This window comes from Elephantulus edwardii, unplaced genomic scaffold (genome assembly GCF_000299155.1).
Source record: "Elephantulus edwardii isolate Elephantulus edwardi_28Jun2011 unplaced genomic scaffold, EleEdw1.0 scaffold00055, whole genome shotgun sequence".
In the NCBI taxonomy this organism is placed as follows: Eukaryota; Metazoa; Chordata; class Mammalia; order Macroscelidea; family Macroscelididae; genus Elephantulus; species Elephantulus edwardii.
This window is the reverse complement of record NW_006399805.1, coordinates 639,772-666,591: the sequence shown is the minus strand read 5'-3', so window position 1 is coordinate 666,591 and position 26,820 is coordinate 639,772. Positions and strand designations below refer to the sequence as shown.

The 26,820-nt window shown below is 47.7% G+C and overlaps 1 protein-coding gene across 2 annotated transcripts in view; it reads right to left on the bottom strand.

The window, feature by feature from the left end:
* Window positions 1-12,465: 12,465 nt before the first annotated feature.
* CPA4 (carboxypeptidase A4) overlaps window positions 12,466-26,820 on the bottom strand; it is a 25,939-nt gene continuing 11,584 nt past the window's right edge. For both annotated transcript variants that reach the window (XM_006887126.1, XM_006887127.1), the window contains 7 exons: window positions 24,616-24,717; window positions 21,385-21,489; window positions 20,241-20,351; window positions 19,150-19,240; window positions 16,923-17,122; window positions 15,501-15,585; window positions 12,466-12,653 (listed from right to left, as the gene is read on the bottom strand). In XM_006887126.1, the coding sequence (XP_006887188.1) occupies window positions 12,466-12,653; window positions 15,501-15,585; window positions 16,923-17,122; window positions 19,150-19,240; window positions 20,241-20,351; window positions 21,385-21,489; window positions 24,616-24,717 (882 nt within the window). The remainder of the gene's footprint in view (window positions 12,654-15,500; window positions 15,586-16,922; window positions 17,123-19,149; window positions 19,241-20,240; window positions 20,352-21,384; window positions 21,490-24,615; window positions 24,718-26,820) is intronic.

Below are 26,820 nucleotides of genomic sequence, written 5' to 3'. Positions count from 1 at the left end.
TTAAATTTTTTTTTTTTTTAGCTTGGGTGGAATCTTACAAGGCAAACTCATTTTCCATCCAACAATTTATACACATTTTGTTTTCTTGACATTGGTTGTAATCCTCTCAATGTAGCAGCGAACCAAAGAAAACTTTTACAAAGGAAACTCCCAAATTAATTATGTCTCCTCCACTCTCCTCTGATAAGGCCCCTTGTGCTTCGTGAAAATCAATCTATTGAATCTAATCTTTAAAGAAAGAAAGAAAAGAAGGAACAGCATTCTTCACATCACAAAAGGATTCTTTGGTGAATCGGCTCCCTGGTACTCAAAATGTGGTTTAATTAACAAAAAAACAGGCTTAATGCATCTTCTAGAAATATGCCAAACAGCTGCTTTCAGAGAAAACTGAGTATAGAAAATCCAAGAAAGCAATGACCCTCCCAAAGGTGGGTTAATACTGCTCCAGTGTCTAGATCCTAGCTCTATTTTATCCTTCAGAGTCCCACATGGTCCTCCCCATCCTGGGAGAACTATAGCTGACTGGCCATTAACTCCTCATTTCACTCATCACCTAGGCTCACACACCACAGATTCTTTCAGGAAACTGTCTGGCAACTAACAGGCTCCTGGTGAGCAGTTGTTATTGTAATGTGCCATCCAGTCCTGGGACTCCTAGCAACTCTCTGAACAATAGCTCTGGACCCTGCCCTATCCTGAGCCAATCTCACTGTCTCCAACACACCTACCCCCATTATCTCAGTTACTATGTCAATCTATCTCCTCCAGGGTCTTCCTCTCCTGTGCGGTCCCTTGACCCTTCCAAGCATGATGTCCTTTTCCAAGATTTGGTCTCTCCCGGCAACATGCCCCAAATATGTGAGACAGAGCTTCAGAATTCTTACTCCTGTTGAGTAACCTGGTTTCAGCCCCTCCACAGACCTTATTGTTCTCTTGTCAGTCCATGGTATATTTGATACTCTTCTCCAGCATCACAACTCAAAGGCATCAATTCTTCTATTATCCTTAGTCCAGGTCTCAGCTACAAAGCAAGTAATTGCAAAGACCATGGCCTGGGTCAGACACACCTTAGTTTCTAGACTGACATCATTGCTCTTCAGTACTCTCAAGAAGTCAGCAGACTTTCTGAATGCAATCTATCCTGTTATTTCCTGGCTGCTAGTACCAAACTGATGATTTCCCTCATCCTCAAATGATTTGTCTTCCTTTGTCCTGTGTAAGTCTAAGTAAAGAAGTCTGTAGAATATGCCTGAAGGTGGGGAGGGTGTCTTTTTCCCCACCAGAACAAGAAACAAAAGTCATTTTAAAAAACTATTCGAATCTATTAGCAAGCTCAAGATAAAGCATAGACAAGAGTTAGATTCATTCTTCTATCTAATCCAGTGATCTCCAGACGAGACATTCATTTCCAGCAGGGAGGAAAGGAAGAAATTAGCAAAACTTCCTCCACTATATATTTCTTTCTGCTTCATCCTCTTTGTTTTAATTATTTTGTTTGTTTCTTGTACACAAATGGTATTTGTACAGAATTTAGAAATATGTAATTACACATATGGGGTGTGACGTGCTAAAATGTTTTAATTAAGGAGTGGGGTGTAGAATGAAGAACACTGAAGATGCCTGATCTAATGAAGTCACACCAATTTATTTCAGGAGCTGCACACCATCATTGCATTGTTTATACAAGCGCTTCTCAAATAATGTGGGTTGGCACAATCTGATGGTTGCTAAGTCAAAATTATTTAAATCAATGTCTGAAAATATTGTAGAATTTCATTCTATTTGAAGTTAATGTACTGTGTGAGACGAAGAAAAACTACTTAGTGAGCATGACTACAAGCCCAGTTCAGCCTCCGAAACCTGCTACCTCACTGGGCTTTTGAATCATTTGCTTTTATTTTGGTCACAAAGGGTCAGAACCATCCCCCACCATGACAAGCCTTTGGGAGCAAGAATTTTAGGGCAAAACCACAAACGGAAACCTGTTCACCAAATGTTCTTTGCAGCACTTTTCACAATAGCTCAAAAGTGAAACTACCGAAGCATCTAGTCGTGTTTGTTGTTTTGTGCCGTCGAGTCTGAACTGACTCTTAGCTGACCCTCCGGTGGGTTTTCAGAGGCAGTAAACCAAATGGGAGGAGATTGCTCACCTTTCTCCCGCAGAACAGCTGGTGGATTCAAACCATATGCCTTTGGGTTGGCAGCACCACCATCTACCATTAGGCCCCAGAGCTCCTTATCCAAGTGCCTGCTTGGTTGTGACGTGTCGTCGAGTCAACTGTGACTCATAGCTACCCTGTGAACAACGGATCTGAGCCTTACCCTTAGCCTTCAAACTGGCATCTTCGCTCTTCAGCACTTTGGAGAGGTCCCTAACAGCTAAGAAGACATACCCACAACATCCACTTGCCTGTCTCTCCAGACTTCAGGGTGGGAGAGTCTCCTGTGGCCTCAGTTATCTGCTGAGTCTGAAAGAAGCCACTGGTTGTCAGCTTGCTCAACTGTTTTCTTGCTGTTGAGGTGGAAGAGGTGAGTTGTGGAGCTCTTCAAAGGCCGGAGCTGAAAGAGCAAGAGAATCCTTGTCTGCCTGTCCCTTACTCTGGAGAGAGACCTTATCCTTATTATACTAAGCGGTAAGCCCATCTGTCCTTTGACCAAAATGCAAATGTAAGCCCTATCTTTCAAGGCTGTTTGTTATACACTCATCTTTGTGTTTACAAACAAAACAAAACAAAAAAGCACCAAGAAATTAAAGTCTATAGGGCTTGTTTAAGCAGTCCATCTGCATGCACACTATAGTCTTCTGTTTGCTCAGAAGGAAAAACAGGAAGGCTCATTGTAAGCTGGTTGTACGCTGAAGTTTTAAGGATAAAATGAAGAATGAACCATTGGCTAATCTTGTGAAGGCTGATTGACTGACACTCCTCTTCTGCGATCAGCTGATATCAGGCCACTTTGATGGTCTCTCTGATGTGGCCAGTTCCCCATCTGTTTGCACAAACCCTCAAGTGAAGTCTGAAGGTTTGAAATAATGAGGGCACCTCTACTGATGAAGCCATCCTGGAGTGGGAGCAGCATGTCTCAGGAGGAAGGGGATCAACTGAAGTGAAACGCTTGGCATGCGATAAACTGGAGAGGAACTCACAGCTAACAGATGCCACGAGAAGAAACTGGCGTGATTTTAGACAAAGGGTCACCACTAGGTCTCCTGTGATCCTGTTTATCTGCTCCTGGGTCATTCCGCATAAGTTAGTGACCTTTGTGGAGCTTCCTGCAGCTCAGACAAATGTGTCCACTTGGACCTCAGTTTCCTTGTGGTTAACACTTGAACAGACAATCTGGAAGAGCAAGCCTGCGTCGCAATGCCAGCCGGCCATGGAGAATTGGCTCTCATCTGATGTGTAAAAACAGTAGGGAAATAAATGGCACTGAAAAGTGAGTTTGAAATGACAGCTCTCAACCTTGACTGTCAATTAGCACCACATGAGCAGGTTTTTTTAAAAAAAAGAAGAAGAAAGAAAAACAACACCCAGAGAGTATGTTTTAAGCGGTCAGAATTGGAATCTGAGCAGCAGTGGTTGATAAAACCCTCAGGTGAGACGCTCGTGTGGCCAGGATGGAGTCCACCTCTCTGAAAGGGCCTGCCTGACCCACTGTTCCTACTCCTGGTGCTCGGTGCTAGAGGACAGTGGTGCTCCAAAGAGAGCTCGTGATTTTTCTAAGTGGAAGACAATCCTCTTCACCTGCAACACTCCTGGGTGAACTCAAACCTCAAGCCTTTAGATCAGTAGTCAAACAAGGTACTCAGGGGCTCAGAAGATGGGGAAGCGAGGCTTAAACACGCTCAGGGCTTCCTCCAGCTTTGCTGGGCATGTGGATTCGGACTCCATTGTCTGGGACGGATCCCAGCCAAGAATTCTGGATGAGCTCCTTGTTCCCCGGGGTGACCAGGCACTTCTCGTTCCAGGGCCCTCAGCAGATACTCCTTGCTTTTTTTTTCCCTTTTCCTTTTCCAACAAATTGAAGATTTGCGGCAAAGCTCCCTGGCGCTGGTCTCCTGGCACCACTTTCTCAACAGCCTGTGTTCACTTCATGACTCCTGCTTCAGAGTTTGTTCACTCTCACAACATTTCAAACGTTTTAGTAAGTGTTTAATAGACAATGGTAGAGTGTCAGCGTAACTTGATATGTGCACACACCTGCATTGCTGTTGAGCTGAAACCAACTCGTAGCTGATCCTCCACTGGGTTTCCAAGACTCTAAATCACAGGAGAGTGTCTACCTTTCTCCCTGGTAGTCGCTGGCGTCTTTGAACTGCCAGAGAGGCATGGTCTTTGGATCAGCCATGCAACTCCCTACAGATTATTCCACCGTGGAAGTGGCCAAGGTGTGGAGATCATGAGGAATGGGAGAGACTCTTCAGGATGCAGAAAAGAAACATACAGCCATGACATCCTGAGCAACATTACTATGAGCCTGGCATTGCTCCAATATTACTGGGTGCAGTTGTTGTTGTTGTTGTTGTTGTTGTTGGGTACCATTGAGTTGGAACGAACTCATAGCTGACCGTCCAGCAGGTTTTCAGAGGTAGTAATTACCAGCAGCCAGGAAATCTAAAGACAAATCACATTAGGAAAATCTGCTGTCAGGGACCTCTCCAGAGTGCTGAAGAGCAACGATGTCAGTCTAGAGGCTAAGGTGTGCCTGATCCAGGCTATGGTCTTTGCAACTGGTTGTTATGCATCAGAAAGCTGGACAATGACTAGGGATGATGGAAGGAGAATTGATGCCTTTGAGCTGTGGTGCTGAAGAAGATTATCGAATATACTATGGACTGCAAGGAGGAAAAGGGTCCTGGAGAGGTTGAGACCGGGCTGCTCCTTGGAGCAAAGATTCTGAAGCTTCATCTGACATACTTTGGGCATATTGCAAGGAGGAACCAGTCCTTGGAGAGGGATGTCATGTTTGGGAGGGTGGAGGGACAGAAAGCACAGGAGAGGAAGGCACTTGATAAGATAGATTGACTCGGTGACTGGGATAGGGGGTAGGTGTGTCAAAGACAATAAAGTTGGCACAGGATAGGGAAGAGTTTAGAGCTGTTGTACATATGGTCATTATGAGTTGCAGGTGATTCGACAGCACTAAACAACAATTACAGGCGGCAGCTGCCCATCTTTCTCCTACAGTGCAGCTGGTGGGTTCGAACTCCTTACCACTAAGGCATCATAGCTCCCCTCCCAGTTGAGGAATCCACAAATTCAGATCCAAAAAAACAGACAGTAGAGTCAGAGTAAAGTCTCCTTCAAGTATGAGCAACAAGGAAAAACAGTGGCAAAGGAAGTCCTCTCTGGATTGCTTGCTTTCTTGCAAGTTCCTGGTTTAATTGCAAAGGTCATGATGTTGTCAGCCCTCGAGACCGCAGAGCCGCCACCTGCACACCATTCACCTCTGCTTGGCGCTGGTGAGGAGTACAAAGGGAAGACCCACCTCCAGGGCCACTGCTGCTCCTGAACAGGCCTCCCTCAGCCAAGCAATTGGTCCATTGTCCAGCTTGAGCGAAGAGGCGTTCTGGCCACAGGAGTCTTTATTTGTTTTCCAGAATAAAAGGAAGACGATTCCTGGCCCTCCTGCCAGGTGCCAGCAAGCCCAGAGGACATACAGAGACGTGTCTGTTGAAGCCTGGGGGAAGGCGGGAGATCTGGTGTCTTTTCTTTGACATGGCTCCTTAACCAAGTTAATACCTGTCCACCCACCAGCTGCCTCTGGGAACGTTTTCGAAATATCACTTCACAATGAGAAGGCAGGTCATTCTTCCATTCCCCTGGGGCCTGTCCTCTGAGTTTTCTAATACAGATTTGCTGGAATTGAAGCAGAAGGTCTTTGCTTTCCCCCTCCACCCCTCTTCTTTCTCACATCCATCAGAAAAGAGTAATAACATGGCAAGTTACTGAGAGCTGAGGGAGGGAGACAGCCTCAGCCAATTAGCTCAGGGAAAAGAAGACACTGGGCTCCTTTGGATCAGGGTGAAGTCGACACTGAATGACATTGCAGGTGTGCAGTACGATCTTACAGGGCACTGGTGGGTGCATAGGGACTAAAATCCCAAACTATATTCCTCCTTATCCCTCCCTTTGAAGGTCTCCTAAACCCAAAACACAAGCTGGTGGCTTTCCAAAGTTAGGCCGACTGGTTCCCATACTCAACCAGGAAATAGCTAGCAGCCTGCAGAGACAACTCAGCTCACCCCTGTCGACTCAGAACCGACTCACAGCTGACCCTCCAGGGGGCTTTCAGAGGCTGTAAATTGCACGAGAGGATACTGTCCATCTTTTCTTCCTTAGGCAGCTGGTGGATTTGAACCACGTGCCTTTGGTTGTCAGTACTGGGGTTATTTTGTTGCCCAAACTATTGAGAGAAGTCTATCGCTACAGGTGGGAGTGGGTGGGGTTCATTGGTCCTCATGAGAGGGTATTAAGTCCCTGATAGATGGAAGTGTTTTTTAGCTCGCTCCAGATGTTTTATGCGTGATTAAAGCATGTCCCCAGATCCTTCCCATCTGAGGGTGGGGTCCCCACAGGCGCAGCATGACCCCTCCGTCAGTGTGGTCACGGGCCAGGACAGCCCAAGAAGAGTGAGCTGGCGCCAGTTCCCTCCCTCAAGTCTCTTATCACTGCAGAGTTGAAAGCAGAGGCCTGCCGAGGCCAGGCGAATACTGCTGGGGTATGAGACCAGAGACTAGCGGCATTGTGTGCCGTTTAAAGGCATCCAACTTCAAAAGAGAACTCCACAACACGCCCTCCATTCCTTTCCCAGCCACCATCCATAGAGCTGGTCTGGTGAAATTACTCCCCAAGGTCCCCGTGTTACTTTAAGAGTCCCGCTCCATGTTGGTCCAGTGGGAGCCATTCGGGTGATATCAGGGGGCTGTGGGACTCTTAACTCTCTCCACCTGGGAAAGTTTGTTTAAACCTGAAATCATTACCCCAAACCGCAGCCATTGAACCACTATCAGGTCTTCCTTATCTCTGAGGGTGTAATTTATGTTCTGTCTCTCTCAGAACTCCAGCCATGCATTCCAATCTCTCTCCCAGAATCCCACTGATCATCTTTGGGGGTGGGGGAGCTCTCTCTGCCTGCTGCCCTAACTTGCTGAGAAGACTGCTGGTGGGAATGTTAAAATGCTGCCCTGCAGAAACAAAATCAACAAATACTAGCTCCTGAGCTTGGGAGATGCAAAAGAACAGGGCGTGAGTTCTCTGCATCCAAGGACTGAATCACTCAGAGGCACCACACACCCATGTGTTCTAGAAAAGGGGTGAAAAATGCCTGTGCTCGCTGGATGCCCCCGACACACCTGGGACTCCACTTGAAACACAAGAAGCAGCTGGTCGTCATGATTTAAGGCTCAGGACAAATAATGGAGAGAATTTCTTTCCAAGCTGCCTGATTTGGCAGGACGCCAGATTTATCCACCCGCTAGATAAGGCTGAGGATGATAAAAATGATTGCACAAAGTTGGTCTTTATACAGTATCTTCAAAAGAGTGCAACCTGCATAGGGCATCACAGAGGTAGAAGTAACGCTCCACTTGACCAGAAGCAGATTGGGGGCTGGCACTGAGCGGGAGGTGGGGTCAGCTAGCTAGTCCCTGGGGAAAATATAGGTGGACCGCCCCCCCAAGTGCTTCTTGGCATGGGAGTGCTTGATCTTGGACTGGGCCTGGGGGGCTTTCGTACACAGGTGCTGGTCCCAATGGTGGCAGCCATCAAGTTGGACTCCCCCACTTGTGGTGACCACAGACCCAATGCAATGAAATGCTGTCCAACCCTACACCTCGCCCCAACACTATGAAGATGGCACTTGGCAGTAATCCAGTAGAAAGACAGACACCTTTATTCAGTATGAGAAAACCTTGAAGAAAGGACTCTAGTATTTCAAATACTGCCGTACTATAACACTGAGGGAGCTTGGTGGCCCAGCACAAGGTGTTGCGCTGCCAACCCAAAGACATGCAGTTCGAATCCACCAGCTGCTCTGAGGGAGAAAGACAGTCTTCTCCTGCGTGATGTCAACCTCTGAAAACCCACCGCAGCATCAGCTCTGCGCCAGCTCCAAATAGACACCGCACAGCAAGAAGAAACAATGTGGATTCTAGTTCTTTCTATAATGTTGTTAGGTTCTGTGACGTCAGCTTTGACCCACAGGGACATTGTGAACAAAATGGAATGAAGCCCGGCGCGGTCGTGTGTCATCCTCACAAGCATTGCCGCGTCTGCAATCCCTGTGCCACATCCAAATCTGACTGTGCTTGTCGTGGGCCGTTGAGTCAGAACCGACTCATAGCTGACCTGCCAGCAGTTTCTCAGAAGCTGTAAGTCACACAGGAGATTGCCTGTCTTTCTCCCAAGGAGCAGCTGGAAGATTCAAACCACCCACCTTTGGGTTGGATGCACAACTCCTTACCCACTGGGCCACCAGAACAAAATGATACTGTAAAGGACAACATTCAGATCGTCCCAAGATCCTGTTGCTTTTCGCTTTTCATTAACTTCCCTGAAAGTCTAAAGCTAATACAGCCCGTTCTTAGAGAAAATGCCAACCATTTGGCTTATAAAGTGAACGTCTGCTCCTTGGTGGAATATAATTAATTGTAGCTAACATATATTATCTAGTAAAAATCAGTTAAATCCCAATCTGTGTGTCTCCCTTAAAAGTACGCATATAACATGAAACTGTTATGGGCCCTTGAGTCAGAACTGACCCATCGGTGACTGTCCAGCATGTTTTCAGAGGCTGTAAGTCCCACCATAGGCGACTGCCCGTCTTTGTCCCCCAGAGCAGCTGGTGGATTCAGACTGCTCACCTTTGGGTGAACAGCGCAGCTCCTTTCCACTAGGCCGTGCGAGCTCCCTGTGGACACTGTAAAAAAGGACAGACATAAAACTGCATTTTGTTTTGACAGTTGTGCAAGTTAGTGAAATTCCTGGATGATGTAAGCAGTTAATGTGCTCACTGCTAACCAAAAGGCTGGTGGTTCAAGTTCACCCAGAGGGGAACTTTCTTGGAAGGAAGGGCTGGAGATCTGCCAAAAAAGCATCTATTGAAAGTGGTTCTGCTCTGACACACGCTGGGTCGCCACGAGTACTCAAGGCCAAGTAGTGGCTGGTTAATTAGTTAGTTATGTACTTATTTATTTTTTAAAATTTTTCCCTATTACTTTTCCTACTAGTTTATTTACAAAATTCAAGTACAAATTTGAACAAATTCTTTCCATTTCCCTCACCACTCCCCACCCATCAAATTGTACAACCCAAAGCAGTCCTCAACTTAGGAATGTCCAAGAAATGTCATTGAGTCCCCTGTGACTCATAGAAACCCTATGTACAAAAGCTCTGCCTCCTGCCCTGTCCTGAGCCAGTCTCACTGACATACCTACCCCCATTGCCTCAGTTACTGTATCAATCCATTTCATCGGGGTCTTCCTGTCCTGCGCTGTCCCTCCACCCTTCCAAGCATGATGTCTTTCTCCAAGGACCAGTCCCTCTTGGCCACGTGCCCAAAGTATGTGAGATGGAGCTTCAAAATCCTAACCTCCAAGGAGAAACCTGGTTTCACCCTCTCCAAGACAGACGTACCTGTTTTCTTGGCGGTGGTGTGTAAATTTGCCCTCACTTTGAAACGCCAAGTGGCAATAAATTCTTTCTCACAATCACCTTTACTTGCTCCACATACAGCTTTTAAATCACTGAAAAGGCTTCACGTCTTCCCTTGCCCTAAAGGAAAGCGAAATCAGAACCATATGGACCTGTTTTGACTTACCTAAATTCCACTTGAAGCCTTAAAGACACAGTTAAGGCTGATCTGGTCCGTAACCTGGGCAGTGTCTGTGCCCCACACCTCAGTCTCCCACCCTCCTCTGATGGGCCTGGGAGTGGCTGGGTCCTGGACGCTGTGAGAAGCCGCTGGAAGCGTGCTCTGGGGCCCCTGTTGTACTGGAGTTGCTCGGATGTGTGAGTGGCTGGGGTGGAAGAGTGAGGCTGTAAGATATCAGCTTCCCGAGACGATGCCACACTCTTTGCCATATGGTTACATTCATTCCCTCTCCCAAGGGTAGCGTGTAAGAGGGCCCGTCACCCGTATCCTCTCCAATTGCTTAATTTTTGTGAATCAGACGAGAATGAAACGGCCTTTCCTCGCTGCTTGCCTTCATTTGCACTTCCGGGCCTCTAGTCAGCAATGCACCTCTATCTCAGACACACCTGCCTTTTCCCCAGTGAAAAGCCCCTTCGAGTCCTCTGCCCACTTTTTCTCTGTTGGATGGTATGTGTTTTTTCTTCTTGTTTTCTAGGAATTCTTTATACGCCCTTTCTCTGCCATCTGTAAGGTAAATATTTCAAAGCCCTTTTCATGTCTGACGTGTTTACTCGTTTTCCTTATGGTATCTTTCGATGAACAAAGGGTCTTCATTTTCTAGGCCCTGGTCTCCCCTTTTTTACGGCTTTTTATGTCTTGTTTATGAACTCTTTTCCTGAAGGAATTTAAAAGGGATCTCGGCATCTGGGACAACACATGGAGGGTCGCTGAGTCCCAGAGCCAGTCGGAACCGGCCTCTCCCAAGGCCATGCTGGTCATGGGCAGCCCCGGCTGGCCAGCATGCGGGACAAGCCATCGTGCAGGCAGGTTGCTCTGGCTGCAAAACAGGGTAGCTCATGCTATTAGAGTTGGGTGCTATTAACAATTCTAATCAGAGACTGTAATTAACTTTCCTTGCTCTGCTAAGCAACCTTCTGATTATAATTTGGCTTCCTATGTATCTTGCCTACAGGGAGAGAATGTACTGTTCAGCCCTTCGTGAGGCTTCAATCCACTAAACAGTTACATGCCACGGTGTAAATTAATAAATTCGTATTCTGATTTTATCATCTGTTCGCCTGAGCTCCGTGGCCGTGACTCAGCATGCCCGAGTCTAATCAACGGGACATTGAGAATATCCAGCTCATGAGCTGAGACACTGAGCTAGACCCGGGCACCAAGCAAAATCACCAGGGTAACGCTGCCCCTGATGCCCCCAGCCCCAAGGAAGAGCCCTCCCTCCCGCCTTACGCTGGGAACATGGATGACATTAGCTACTCCATTACCAAGAGCTGGGATTCAGAAATCTGGCTAATTTCACTTCAGACGAAGGCCAAGAATAAGAGATGACCAGGGAATGTGGGCTAAATTATTATTTATTGGCTTAGAATCACACATACTTCTCAAATCCTAGGCAGACAGATAAGGTCTATAGATAGATAAAACAAACCCCAACAGGCCAGGAAGTGGAACAAGGGGAATCTGCTGGTGGCTAGACAATACCAGAACCCCAGGAGAAGGCAGGCCAGGCAGGGGATGTCCCTGCCAGGGCAGGAATGTGGATTTCCAGACGTGAGCGAGGCTCTGGGTCCGGGGAGTGATTTAGGGTCTGCAGGATGAAGGCAAGTTCTTTGAAGTGAATTCAAAGGTGAGCCCCACAGGGTAATTTAGTGCCCTGCCTCTGAGTCTCCCATTTCTTCTGGGAGTTTTGGGGTGAACCAGAACCCAGAATGATAGGCTCCTTTGGGATCTCAGTGATACTGCACAATGAAGGAAAGGAAGGGAAAAGAAGTAACTACAAGTAGCCCATTGCCCTGAAGTCGGTTACAACTAACAGATACACACACACACACACACACACACACACACACACACACACCCCAGGATAGGGTCAAAGTGCTTCATTGGGTTTCTAAGGCTGTTCTCTTGACAGAAGCAGACTCCCCATTCTTCTCCCATGGAGGGGCTGGTGGGCTTGAACCACCAAGCTTTTGGTTAGTAGCTAAATGTTTAACCATTATGCCACCAGGGCCCCTGACAAGAACTAAACTCTGAGAATTCTTGGCCCAAGTAATGGGAGACCAGGAGTTTGTATCCAGGCCCCTCCTGCAAAGGTCCTACTGAGGACCTTAAAAGATTCATTGCTTAAAGAAAAGTATATTCAAGTAAGATAATCTTTGAGTCTTGATCTAAAAAGTGAGTATCATGTCCCTGGATGACTCCCTGAGCCCCTACCTCAGCCTGGTCACAGGTTTGAATGGGCACAGAGGAGGTTGGAGAACCATCTTACAGGGTCTTAGTTCTTAAAAGAGGTAGAGGTGCCCCACCCAGTTAGGGGTGGGTGTCCAAGGTGGCCCACTCAAACAGCCATGTGGCAGGAGAGACAGACGAAAGGCTTAGGTAGACAGCAGGACTGCAGCACAGCAGGGAAGGAGAGAGCGCCCCTCACAGGTGCACCTGCAGAAAGCACCTGCTCCAGGAAGGGAGATCAGGGCGGCTGCCTTCATCTTTAAAGTCGGAGGTCTCTTAAGTCACATGTAGAGGAGTGAGCCCCTTCGATACAGACTGGGGTGGGGGGTGTGCATCTGCTTGTACAGCTAAATGTAAACGAGTCTAGTAGAGGTGGCCCCGCGTGTGCTCCATGATGGTCTTCAGGCCCAGCCAAGTCTCCTCGGCGGTGGGGATGATCTGGTTGGCCGGCAGCAGGAAGCCATGGTTCCCGGTATCTCTCAACTCAAACGTGAAGGCATACTTGATGCCGTTATCATAAGCCCAGTCTATGCTGCTGCCAGAAGCTGGGTCTGTAAGTCAGAAGAGAAAATACCTTTGAAGCTCAAGTCCCTTTAGGGTGAGGTTTAAAGAGGGATTTACAGCCTCTGAAAGCTCGCTGGAGGGTCAGCTAAATTCAAGCAGGAGGTAAAAGGACCTCGGCTAATTAGCCAAGCTGGTCAAGTCCACTCGCCTAAGGCCCCTGTTCAAAGCCTTCCTGTTCTTTTTGGGACACATTATAACTAGACGTAGTATGAGCATTGTTCTGCATGTTGCAATTTTCCATCCACATGGAAGGTTATTCTCTATTAGGACAGATTGTTGCAAGGATGCCTCAGATCTACTTCTCTCCTCACTGAGGGGCTTCTAGGTGTTCACCGACCCCTTTTTGCATCCTCACAATTTAGTTACCACCCCAGCAGGACCAAAGAACTTGTTCCCAAGCCCTTCATAGATCAGTCAGTGAGGAGGAGAAGGAGGAGAAAAGTTTGCTCAAGGCTGTTGGCCAGAAAGCAGGTAGAACATGACAGGAGGAAGGAGCCACTCTCAGACCAGACATAACAGTAGCAATTCCTTGGGAGTAAGATCTTTCTCCCAAGGAGTCCTGGGGGATTCCAACCACCAGAAAGAAAAGGCTTTGGGGTTAGCAGCGCCAGTGCCCTTCTCTCCCCATCGTCTTCCTCCTTCTTCAACAGATGGTCCCCCTCAGAGACCCTGCAATCTTGCCCGTACTTATTTCCTCTTCAGTTCTGTCTGCTTCCCCTGGCTAGCTCTTCCCTCTGGACTCCATTTCCTCCCTCTGCCCTAGCTTCCGTCTGTGTGTCCTATGCCACCAGGCTGCTTGAAGCCAATAGCCTGATGTTGGTGTTTGTGTTGCTAATTATGGCAACAACCTATTAATTACTCCTGGTTTATTATTATTATTGTTATCGTTGAGTGGAGCACTCCAGAGAACACACCAGAACGTGACTTAGAACTGAATCGGGGACCGAGTGTTAGGTGGAGATTGTCTTCTGGGAAGATCTCTGCGGGTCACCAGGGCCCTGACTTTGGGACCAAATATCAGTTCAAATAATGAATTTTCTTCTAAAAGAAAAGCAAACTGGTGGGGAGGGGGGAGGTAAGGAGGAAAACGTGCAACAATAAATGAATAGAAATCCAAGTTTTCTGTAAACTTTTGTTAAATTCACAATAAAAATTATATATATATATCTAAAACTATATCTATATCATCTCTTTCTCTATATCTCTCTCTCTCTCTCTCTCTATCTATCTATCTATCTATCTATCTATAGATCTATATCATCTATATCTATCTATAATAGTATTGGTCTTATCCTCCTCCACACCACGCAGATCATCCTTCTCCCGGACCTCACAACCGCGTTGCCGTCAGCTTGGGTCCCACTCATAGTGACCTGCGGTGGGTTTCTGAGGCTGTCAATATTCATGAAAGAGGACCCATGAATCAGGGCTCAGAGCTGGGCTTACTATGCTTGTACTTGTGGCTGGAGGGGTGGAGAATGGCTGTGTTTTTCCAAGGGGGACAATGAGCATGATCTCAGCAGGAAGCTTATGAACTGCAGGTGGAGCAGCTCGTGAGAATGCAAAGAAGCAAAGTTGCCTCCTCCCTGGGAGGGTCTGGTGCTGAGCAAGGTGCCACTTCTCTGGGAGGGTCTGGTGCTGAGCGTCAAGTCCAGGTTCAGGTTCGGGCACTCGGTGGATGCGAGGGGATTTCTGTCTCAATGCTAATCAGTGTTGGCAGCCCCCACCCCAGCTCTCTGTGGTCCCACATGGATGAACTTTGGGTAAAAGGGGAGAGCATTTCCCCTCATTCTCCAGCCCCATACCCATGTGTCTACCAATGAAAAGCTGAGTTTCCTTTGAAAATAGAGTGCATAGTCTTGAGGAAGTTAGGCTTAAGCCATGCAAAGACCTTTAATACCAGGTAAAGAACCAGACTCTACTAGGCTCAACGAATAAACTCCTCAGGAGATTCACAGAATAGGAGTAGCACTGACATCCAAGCAGATATATGCACACCCATGTTTATTGCAGCTTTGTTCACAATAGCAAGGAGTTGGAAACAATTTAAGTGCCCATCAACAAATGAATGGATAGAGAAGCTGTGGTATATTCACACAATGGAATACTATGCTGCATTGAAAAACAAGGAACTCATGCAATATTACTCAAAATGGGTGCCCCTGGAGGACATTATGCTGAGTGAAATATCTCGGTCACAAAAGGACAAATACTGCTTGGTGCCACTGTTGTAAAACAGGACTGACCTCAGGGTTGGGGAGAGACGGAGGAAGATGGGTTCAGTAATGTATACTGCATTGAAACAGATGAGGGAGAAGACTATTTAAAAGGGGTATATGATTAGGTATTTTTGTCATGACAGGAGTCTAGAGCAAAGGCTACAAGGTGGAGTGGATCTGGGGGGAGGGTTTGTAAAATAATGAAAGAATTTTTCTTTTACTTTTCCAAGAGGGTAGTGTACTAGGGGAGGGTTGGGAAGGGAGAAAAGTACAACAATGAATGACTAGAAATCCAAAGTCTTTGTAAATTTTTACTGAAATTAATAATAAATTTAAATAAAATTTAAAAAAGAATAGGAGTGGTAGGGAGCGCTGGTGGCCTAGTGGCAAGAAGCTGCACTGCAGTCCCAGAGGCATGTGGTTCGAATCCACCAGATGTTCTGTTGGAGAAGGAGGTACAATCTCCTCCTGGACCATCAGATCCAAGCTTGGGCCCAAGTCCGCCTGTATTACTAACAACACAGCAGACCACAGGCAGCCGCACTCGCTCCCACACCCATGGGAGTTCCCTCTCCAGCATTTTCTAAGTCACTAGCAAGGACAGCAGGTACTTACAGACAGTGGTGCAAGTGGGACCCACTTGGTACTCGGTGCCAGACAGGGAAGCCAGCGCTTTGGCTGCACGCCTTGCCACCTCATCCTGGGAGGGGAAGGTAACAGAGAAAGATGGAACCCACCGGCCCCACATGCCCACTTTTCCACACTGTGACGGTTTGTGACATGCTCCTCCCGCCACATTCTTACCAGTTTCTTCTTTCCCATCCACCCAGAGCCCCAGTGTGGTGAGGAACTGAGGGACATGGCCTGGTTCCTCCAAGTCCTTCTCATCACATCCCCGGTTCTTCAATTTTGAGGAAAGTGGGGACGGGGTAATGGGAGGCACAGGATGGGGGGTGGGATGCACTCGGCAAGTATGAGTGCCGTGCTACATACTCGGGGGGGGGGGCGGGGCGGGGGAAGAGTTGTGGTCAAGCTCCCCCAAACCCTGGAGGGCTGCTTCCCACCATACTGGGAATACAGGAAAGGTGCTATCACCTCCACCTGAGGCTTCAGGTTCGGGCACTCGGTGGATGCGAGGGGATTTCTGACTCGATGCTAATCAGTGGTGGCAGCCCCCATCTCAGCTCTCTGTGGTCCCACCCGGATGCACTTTGGGTAAAAGGTGAGAGCATTTCCCCTCGTCCTCCAGCCCCACACCCATGTGAAAAGCAGAGGGAAGGGAATGGCCCATCCATGAACATGAGGGAAGGTCAAGAGCATTCAGGAGAAAGTCATCCAGCAGGTGGGTGTTCCAGAGTGGAAGTGGAGGCAGGGCGGCCCACGTGGAAGTGCCCCACACCCTGGAGGACGAGGGAGGGCCAGAATCCCAGTCCACAGCTAGCCCTGAGCCCTGAGTGGGGTGTCCCTGCCTGGGGGCTTACAGGCCTACAGGAGCCTGTGGGGGAGCTCAGTGGCATAGAGTCACCCTGTAGATGTGAGCCCTGCTTCACTCCAAGGCCTCTCCACATCCCGGGGCACGTCCCTGCGCATGTCACAGACAAGGACTGTCTCCCCAGCTCCCCACAGCTCTTGCCAAGTGACACAGGAGACACAGAGACGAGGACTAGTAAGCCTGATGGCATTGTCCAAAGGACAAGGACAGAAGAAGAACCAGACCAGGTGCCATTGACTCAACTCTGATTCCTGGTGACCCCTGGGTGACAGAGTAGACCTGAGCCTCACCATGGTTTCAGTGACAGATTTATCAGAAGTTGATCACCAGACCTGTTTTCCAAAGTGCCTCTGAGCGAACTTGAACCACCAACCTTTTCATTAACAGCTGTAAGTTGCACCTTTTGCACCACTTAGGGAGAGAAGACTGGGCCCTTACTGAACTAAGCACAGGCTTCTGCCACACTCCATAGAGACACAGAGTGACCCCCTTGAGCAGCATCTGGGGGGTGAGGCAGGCCAGGGCAGGCAGGAGGCAGCACTCACCAGCTCCTTAGCGTCCGGGGCCTTGCGGGTCGTGTACCCGTACGGATACATCAGCAGCTGGGAGTAGCTATGCAGGTCAACGAAGCATTTGAAATTCCCATGCGCTTGGATGAAATCTACCACCGACTTCACCTCCACTTCCGAATTGGCGTGGGGTCCGTGATATGTTTCAGAGCACGGGTTGTCACTGGTTCCCACTCCTGTGGGTGATAGCCCAAGGAAAATCATGAACCTACAGACCAAGGAATAGAGACTAGGACACTCAACCAGGAGGAAGGGGTTAAAGGTGCCAGCGATGGGCAGACCACCGCTAGCCACCCCCGAGAGCCTGGCCGATGTGTGCCCAGGAGGCCAGCACAGAACAGGGAGGCTGGGTCTGGGAAGGCTCCAGCCGAGAAGGAAAATCACCAGGACTCCTTTAAATGGAAAGAGTTGACCTTGCATTGCACCAGGAACAGCTGTTATGAATAATTAATATCATACTTGACAATGAGTTGTAATTAATAAGTGTTCTCGATAGTTAATATGAATACCAATTAATAATGAAAATGACTCCATTTATACTCTTGTCAACTCATTCTCTTGGTTCACATCCTAACGGCCAAACGCTGGCAAAAATAATCTATTGTGGCTCAAATCTCCTGATCATTTGACAGGTCTTGAGAGAGTTGGTTTCTGTATTACTTCCCGGCCTAGCTAGCTGGAGCATCTGGTGTTGAGAGTGAAACCACCCCACTTGTGGGCGTATCTGGTCTACCCCAATGCCCTCAGCCCCCGCATTTGTATCAGCTCCTGTCCCAGAGTTTTTTGTTTTTTTTTTTTCTCTCCATGATTTTTGCAGGACCTCTAGACAAGAAAAAGATGAGTGTTAAAAAACAGCCGCGCCACTGTGGACTGTGAGAGAGAGACTGGGAATCGGGGTGAAGCACAGCAGTCCCCCTCCTACTCGGCCATGTGATTCTGCGATAGTCTCGGGGCCACTGTCTCCTCCTTTCAGAGAATGCCATTCACTCGCTTACAAAGAAGCAAGGTCGTGCAGGAGAAAGCCCTAGACACTTCTCATATACTCATTGCTGTGGAGTCTGTCAACCCCCAGGTTATTGTTAGGGGCTGTCGAGTCAAGTACGACTTGTAGCAACCCAATGAACAGATCTGAACCCTGGCCTGGCCTGTGCCATCCTCATCAGCCCTGACACACCTGGACCCGTTGCTAAAGTCACTGTGTCAATCCACCTGGTCGAGGGTCTTCCTCGCTTTCACTGTCCCTCCACATTTCCAACCATGATGTCCCTCTCCAAGGAGCAGTCTCTCCTAGCAACATGCCCAAAGTATATGAAACAAAGCTTTGTCATCTTTAAGGAGCACTCTGGCTACACTTTCTCCAAGATCCATCTCTTTATTCTTTCTGTAGTCCATCAGATATTCAGTGCTTTTCTCCAACACCACAGCTCAAAGCATCACTTCTCTTCCCGTCATCCTTATTCCCTGTCCAGCTCCCACAGAAGGAGACAGCCCACGCCTTCGGATTAGCAGCACAGCTCACTATGCGCCACCAGAGCTGTTCTTGTGCTGGGACTCAGATCCCCTAACTCTTCATCTTCACGACACACAACCTGACCAGACATCGCGTCCATGGAAACTGCTCTTCTGACTTGCCATCAGGACCAATCCTCCACCTGCCCAGCAACAATCCCAAGAGTAGGTGGTGCGGCTGGGGAACAAAGAACTGCTGGTTTGGGTTTGGGTTATAAAAGATTAAAGAAAAAAGAAAACAAGTGCCTTTGAGTTGACTCTAGTTCAAGATGAGCCCATGTGTGTCAGGTGAACTGTGCTCCATAGGAGTTTCAATGGCTGAGTTTTCAGAAGTGGATCTAATGAGCCTCCGATTGGCCTTGGACCTCCAACCTTTTGATTAATGGCCAAGTGCTTGAACTGTGTGCTTCACCTGGGAACTTCAGAAATGATTAATGGAGGTTGTAGTTCCAACATAGACTCTGATAGACCACTCTCTCAGGTGGGCGGGAATGGTTCATTCTCTTTTCAAAATGAGGAAAATAAGATCAGAAAAGTAACCGAGAGACACTAAGGGTATAAAGAGACCCCCCCCCCCAAAAAAAAGTCACCTAGTGGAGTCAGACTGGAAGCTAATCTTTCAATGAAGCTCGGGGTCCTAGTGGACCTGGCTATACTAGCAGGAGCAGGATTTGAAATCCTTCTGCCCACCCACCTGCAAAACTGGCATTCCAATTTCTGTTTGGGTCAGTTCCAATGCAGCGGCTTCCAGGATTGAGGGATCGTGTCTTCCTCCACATTCGGTTCTGGAAAAGCCACAAAACATTCCTAGATGGGACAGAACACTGGCGAGAGGCTGTACTGGGTCTAGCAGCAGGGAGGGTAAGCTTCTGGGATTCTGGGGACCTGGAGGTTCATCATTCATGGGAGAGAGGTAAGGGAACCCCCCTCTGATGTTGGGAAAGGGAGTCCCCTAAACATCTAGATGAGGATTTCTAATGCCAGGACCAAGGTGATGCCTCCTGATCCACTGGCCTATTCTTGGCTTTGAACAAAGGGACATTGTGTGTTTTGTCCATCAGAAAGGCAATAGGAAGTGCAGTACCCCAATTTCCTTCTCTCCAAAAAACCAAATAGAATCCTGCCCCCAGAAGTGACTCCCATTATAGGAAAGGTGGGTTCAGGGCAGCCCAATCCCAAGGATTATGCATTCCACAGGACAACTCACTTGGTCTCACCAAAAGCAAGTGGCATTTGGAACAGTGTGGGAGGGAGGGCATTTGGGGAGTAAGAGGGACTTTAGATATGGAGCCACCAAAAGCAGGGTGTCAACCTTGTTTGGGTCCTGAGCACAATGATGTGTCTCTTAAAAGATACTGTTCAATATAATTGGATGGATTTGATGATATTAAAGAACTTGCTAGTTTTAGAAAGCTGATCATTGTGTAGTGACTTTTTTAAAAAAAATTATCAGGTGAAGAGGCATACTGAAGTATTTTTTGGGTAAGATAACGTGATGTCTGGGATTTGCATTAAAATACTTCAAGAGTGGAAACACGGGAGGGGTGGAAATAGATGGCAAGAAGATGGGAGGAACGTTTGAGATCCCAGCTCGGGGGTTCACTAGACTCCTTTCTCGCCTCAGGAAGTAACGCCCGGAGCAGTTCAGCTGAGAGAACGGCTGGCAGGTGGAATCCCAAGCTCCATAGGATGGGGTCTGCATGTGAGAATTCTCTCTGACAGGCAAATCCAGGATCTCCCCATCAGCCTGAATGCCACACGCCGAGCCCACTGGATGCTGCTCACCTTGGTTTGAGTGTACACGTAGCCATCAGGATTGGCCACGGGGAGCAAGAAGATGTCCATCTTCTCCAGGATGGAGGTGATGGCTGGGTCCTTCTTGTAGTCAGACACAATCTAAGCACAGACAGACACCTGTCAGTTATGTGCCATCTGTCACCTGTCACCTGTCATCAGTTATCTGTCACCTCCCCGGACGCCCCCTCCCAGGACAGCAGCTACCCTGGAAGCTTCTGCCCTGCTTCTCTCTCTCTCCACAAAAGCCCCCTGAGCCTTCAGTCCCTGCGTGGAACACAGCCGCTTGAGTGGCATCTATAGCAGTCAACTCTGGGGTCAGTCATTCCTTCCGGGGCATGAACAGGGGTGCCACAGACCACAGTAAATTTCCCACCATCGAGTTGATGGCAACCTCATGTGTTACAAGAGTACAAGCGATAGATAGCTCAGGTTTTCTTGGTTGTACTGCTAACAGCAGTAGATCACCAGTGCCACTGACGGGGTTTGAAACCACAACCTCTGGTTAGTCAGTCAAGTCATTGCTGGTGCATCAGTACTGACTCATAGCTGACCGTCCAGCGGTTTTTCTGAGTTTGTAAAATGCGTGGGAGGAGATTGCCTATCTTTCTCTCAGGGAGCGGCTGCTGGGTTCAAACTGCCACAGTAGTGGCCTTCTGACGAGCAGCTCAGCCCTCTATGCCATCAGAGTAGTTGAGCACAAATTGCACCACACAGGGACCTTTGGGGATGTGATCCCCACAAAAAGGTTGGGGAGATGTGTTTTCCTGTCCCAGAGCTGGCTTATTCCTGGCTTTCCAGAAGCCCCAGGCCCTGTGGCATTTGGAGGGGTAAGGTCAAATTCACTTGACTTTGTACTTCAAAGGCTCAGCTCCCTCTCTGAGAGGGTGACTGTAATGAACGTTCTGGGTCGGCTCGGTGGCCAGGCTCTGGCCACCACGCTGCACATGGCCATTCAGCGGAGATAGGTCGAGCACTTGGCTTTGATTTGATGTTTCTCTGGGCTGAAAAGGCCCCGCCTACTGTGTCTGGACCAAACACCTCTCCACATTGCCCCCTGTACCCAGCCACATGTGGGATGCCACAAGGCCCCCCAAGCCCACCAGAACTCCTGGCTAATCCTAGGTGGCATGACCTTCCTCGCTGTCCAGATGCCCGTGGCCTGGGAGATCCACTCTCGGGAATGGATGCCTGCGTTCAACCAGATGGCCGGACGCCCCTCTTCTGCTGCAGTGCTGAACTGTGGGGGAGGGAAAGAGACCAGAAGTGAGGACCAGGATGCCCACCCCACCCCACCCCAGACCGCCAGCTCCCCTCAAGCGTTCAGTTCAAGCGATGGCTCAGAGACTGGACATTCAGAGGCCATCGTCTATTTATCCACTGGTCCTGTGTGGGGAGATCAGTTGTTGGGCTGGCAGCTGGAGCACCTCCTGAAGCACTCATGGTAAGAAAACAAAGGCTGTTGTAACTTGTAGTGACTCTGTGATTACATCTCTGGAAAGACCTAGAATGGCATCCCAGCAGAGAGACACAGAGTGCACGAACCAGGCAGTCCAAGCGCACGCAGTAAATGAATTTGCTCTTCAAATTGAGATCAAGGGTTGATGACAGCTCTCTGCCAATAGCATTCACGAACTCTCTCTCTCCTGCCTCTGCTGTGCTCAGGGCTTGGAGTTAACAAAGTCAAGGTCTCCAATAGCTCAGCAAATTATCTCAGTGTAATCATTTCAGAGCAAACAGCTCAGTGGCAGGTAACCTCTCCCTGGTAATTTGCCCATTGCCGTAATTCTGGGTTCTTCAGAGCTTAACAGATGCGAAGCGTGTGGCACGTTCTTAGCAGTATTCATTGTCCTAACGTTCATTTTTCCAAATCACTTGCTATTCATTCATAGGATTATTTGTACACAATAAAACCTGTGGAAGCCAGAACCAGTGTGAGGCAGAAACCCGACAGAGAAGGAAAATCTAAACATATTACACTAAAATGGAAAATGGGTAAGGCCAAAGCCCCCAAAAAGCAAGGTGATCCCATCGAGCTTCAACTCTCACAAGTTTCACGGAAACGTGTGTAAAGAGAATCTATCTCCTTTACCAATATAGATTTTAATCTGGAAATTAAGATTCTGTGTAGTGACAGGCCCAAAAGCTGGACTTGAAGTAACATCACCTCTAAAATTAGAATTTTTTATCACTTTTCTAATAAGCCAAGCCAAACCAGCAGCCTTCAAATCACTGGGTTTTCCATGAAGCATTCAGAAGTAGATTGTCAGACCGTTCTTCCAAGGCACTTCTGGGTAGAATTGAACCCCGAACCTTTCAGTTTGCATCCAGGCTCTTTCACTGTTTTCACCACTCGGTGATTCGGATTTTCCCATACCAATTGCCTACGTTTTTCAGACAAGAACTGCCACATTCTGTTCACAGGGTCACTATGAGTCATACTCAATTTGATGGCATCTAACAACAGCTGCCTGCTTACTGCCTCCGCTTGTCTGACACCTACCTACAGAAGGGCAATTCTGGCTCTCAGTGAGCCTCAGGGCAGAGGAGACTGGCCCCATCTACTTCCATAGGCTGTAGATCTTTCTAGAAGCATACTGTCTCCACTTTCTGCCACGGAGTGACTGTGGGTGGGTTCAAACCATGGACCTGTCGGGTAGATTCTAATACTTAACCACTGTGTCACCAAGGCTCCTCTCCTCTCAGCTTCCCCAATAAACACCTCTAAAAGTGTATGTTGTTGTTGTTGTTGTTAAGGGCTTTCGAGTCGTAGGCAAATTTATGAACAAAAGACCTGGACATTTGTATAACTTTAGTCCTTTCTCCATGTTCATAGGGTTTCCAGAGGCAAGCTATTACGGAAGTGGATGCCACTCCTGCTTCCAAGCTTGTTTCAACCAGGGAGCTCCACCAAACACTGTCCACCATGGGTAACCATTCTCGCATTATGTTTTTGTTTGTTGTTATGTGCCCTCAAATCACTTGCGACTCATAGCAACCCTATGTACAACAGCCTTAATCTCTGCTCTGTCCTGTGCCAATCGCACCATCTCCGATACACCCACCCCAATTGCCCTAGTCATTGAATCAATCCACCTCATAGAGGGCCTTCCCCTCCTGCGCTGTCCCTCCACCCTACCAAGCATGATGTCCTTCTCCAAGGACCGGTCCCTCCTTAGAACATGTCCAAAGTATGTTAGATGGAGCCTCAGAATACTTGACTCCAAGGAGCCTCCCGATTTGACCCTTTCTAGGAAGAATCTGTTTGTTTTCTTGGCAGTCCATGGTACTCTCAATACTCTTCTCCAGCACCACAGCTCAAAGGCATCAATTCTCCCTCTATCCTCCTTAGTCATTGTCCAGCTCCCTGATGCATAACAAGTGACTGCAAAGACCATGGCCTGCATCAGATGCACCTTAGTCTCCAGAGAGACACCATTGCTCTTCAGTACTTTGGAGAGGTCCCTAACAGCAGACTTTGCCATGGCAATATGTCTTTTACTATCCTGGCTACTGGTGCCAAGAGTGTTGACTGTGGAGCCAAGTAAACTAAAACTGTAAACAATCTCAATCTCTTCACCATCCATCCTGATGCTGCCAATTGGTCCAGTGGTGAGAATCTTTGTCTTCTTGACATTGAGCCTCAATCCATATTGGAGGCTGCAGTCCTTAACCCTCTGCAGCAAGCACTTCAGGTCCTCCTCACTTTCTGCAAGCAGGGTTGTGTCATCTGCATATCACAGATTGTTGATAGATCTTCCACCAATCTTGATGCCACATTTCTCTTCATAGAGCCCAGCCTCCTGGATAATCTTTTCTGCATACAGGTTGAAAAGGTATGGAGACAGGGCACATCCCTGGTGCACGCCCTTCCCAATTTAGAACCATGCAGTTTTTCCTTGCTCTGTTCTGACAACTGCCTCTTGGTCCAAGTATAGGTTTCTCATTAGCATGATCAAGTGTTCTGGGATTCCCATTCTTCTCAGAGTCAGCCACAGTTTGTTATGATCCACACAGTCAAATGCCTTTGCATAGTAGAGTTGGTAAAATGATCTCTGTTTGTCTTGCTGTCTAGAGATAATGGGAATGAAGGAAAAGACTATGGTCCACCAAGGAACTTTCTGGAATACTCTCCCCTTCCCACTGATTGCACTTCATGGCCAAATCTGGTACAAGACGGGATCACTCTAACTCCCCTTCCATCAGGGAAAAAGTAGGGGACTTGGTCAGAACACATTCTAATGGGCACAGTGCCTCCCAACCTCACGCCCATGCCTCTGTCCCAATGTCCAGGAAATGCTAAGGAGCTGAACGAGGGCTGAGGATGGGAGGCCAGGACCAGTGCCCAGCCCGGGTGGTGTCTCACCTTCAGTACATACAGGGGCCGATTCTCAAATGAATGTCCAATCTTCATCCTGCTTGCAAGTCCAGGGAAGTCTTTGGTTATGCGGTCCATCTCATGGTAAATCTAAGGCAGAAAGTGAAGCCAAGGGCACTCTTTAACATCTACTCAGCATTTAGTGGGAGCCTGTGAGCTTCTCCTTGTTGGGCTTAATTATCTCTTCTAGCCCTCTAGCCTTGAGGTTGACAAGATCATGAATACCTACACTAGAGACACTCCCTAAAGAGGGTTCTCCAGTGCCAAGAAAATTACACTTTTTATTTGTCCACAAAATTATAATCCACTAACCTAGAATGTGAAGCCAGAAAGTCCCTAAACAAGGATGGTGAGACTTTATCTCATAAACCTCAGCAACCATCCAAAGGTCTACAACCAGATACCCATCAGAGACCACCCAGCGACCCCCACGAGAGACCTGAGAAAGTCCAAGTGACTGAAGCCTTCTCAGAAATCCCTGTATGGGATGAGGCTTGGGGGAGACGAGAATCCTGTCCACACCAAAAGGTCTCTTGGAAAGTAAAAGAAAGCTGTTGGCCAGCTCTCAGTGGGCGGAGAACCAGAAGTGAGTGTCTGATGAGAAAATGAGGCACCAGCAGCAGGCAGATGAGGAGAGGGGCCTTCCTGGGTCTCTGGTGACATTTGTGACTGGTTAGCTCAGCTGGGGAGGACCCCACACTAATGAAGCACATGTCAAAGACTTGATCCCTTGCTGGGCCCATTGGCTTTGCTTTCCTCCATGGCCCCAGCCTGAACTTCTAACCTCACCCAGCTGTTTTGCAGATGTGTGTCATATTGGTCACAAGAGAGATCAAGGGGCAGGGTACTTGGAAGTGTGAACAATAAACAAAACTTCTAGCCATGGGAAAGGAGTAGAAAGAACTGGTCAATGTCTGGAAAAAACCCTCGAGAAATAGCAAGCCACCTTGAAGTATACGCCTTAAGAACAGCAGGCAGAATACCATCTCTGTATACAGAGAGGCCTACAAAGGTGAATCCACTCAGATTTGGGATGTGTTCCTGAATCTGTGAAGCGTCTGCAGATTCATGGAGAACACAATGAAGGACTTAAGAGAACTCTTATCATGCATGACAGTTCCAGTCCAACATCACAGTAAATTATTCTGCGCCAAGCTTTTCATGTTGAAAGGTTGGCTGGCCTTGGAAGCCATTCATCTACAAAAAATGGTTTAACTAAACACAGAACCAAAACACATTATGGGACAAGCAGACATTCTAAATGGACGTGATGAATGAGTGGAAATATTTGGTTAACCATGGGTGTAACCACTTGTCTATGTGCCTGCAATAAGTAACATTTTATCCTGAGTGAGCCTGTGGTGAGTATTAGAAGATAGAATTACAAGTAGTGGAAATGGTTGGCATTATTTCTGGGCTTTCTTTAAGGAGTTGTTTTAAGAAAAGAAGGTCATGTGTTGAATAAAAGGTCCATTCTGTGTATCATCAAGCTTTTAGGTGTTAGTGGGAGACAAATTATCCAAGAAATAGAGTAGAATGATATGCACACCTATGTTTACTGCTGCTTGTTCACAATAGCAAAGAGTTGGAACTGACCCAAGGGCCCATCAACAAACGAATGGATAGAGAAGCTGTGGTATATTCACACAATAGAATACTATGATGCATTGAAAAACAAGGAACTCGTGAAATATTATTCCAAATGGGTGATCTTAGAAGACATTATGTTGAGTGAAATAAATATCTCAGTCACAAAAGGACAAATACTGCATGGTGCCACTGTTATAAAACAGGACTGACACAGATTCTGGGGGAGAAATAAGAAAAGAGGAGGGGAAAACAATGTACATTGCATTGAAACAGATAAGAGAGAGAACTCTTTAAAAAATGTATATGAAAAGGAGGAGAGGAATGATGTATATTTCATTGAAACAGATGAGGGAGAGAGGTGTTTAAAAGGGATATATCAATGGGTATTCTTGTCATTGCAGAAGTCCAGAGTGAAGGCTGCATAGCAGAGTGAACTTGGGGGGAGGGATTGCATAAAAATGAAAGAGTTTTTCTTTTTCTTTTCAAGAAGAAGAGTGATTTGGGGGGGGAGGGAGTGGTCAAGGAGAAAAGTGCAACAATGAATGACTGGAAATCCTAAGTCTCTGTAAACTTTCACTAAAATTAATAAATAAATTTTTTAAA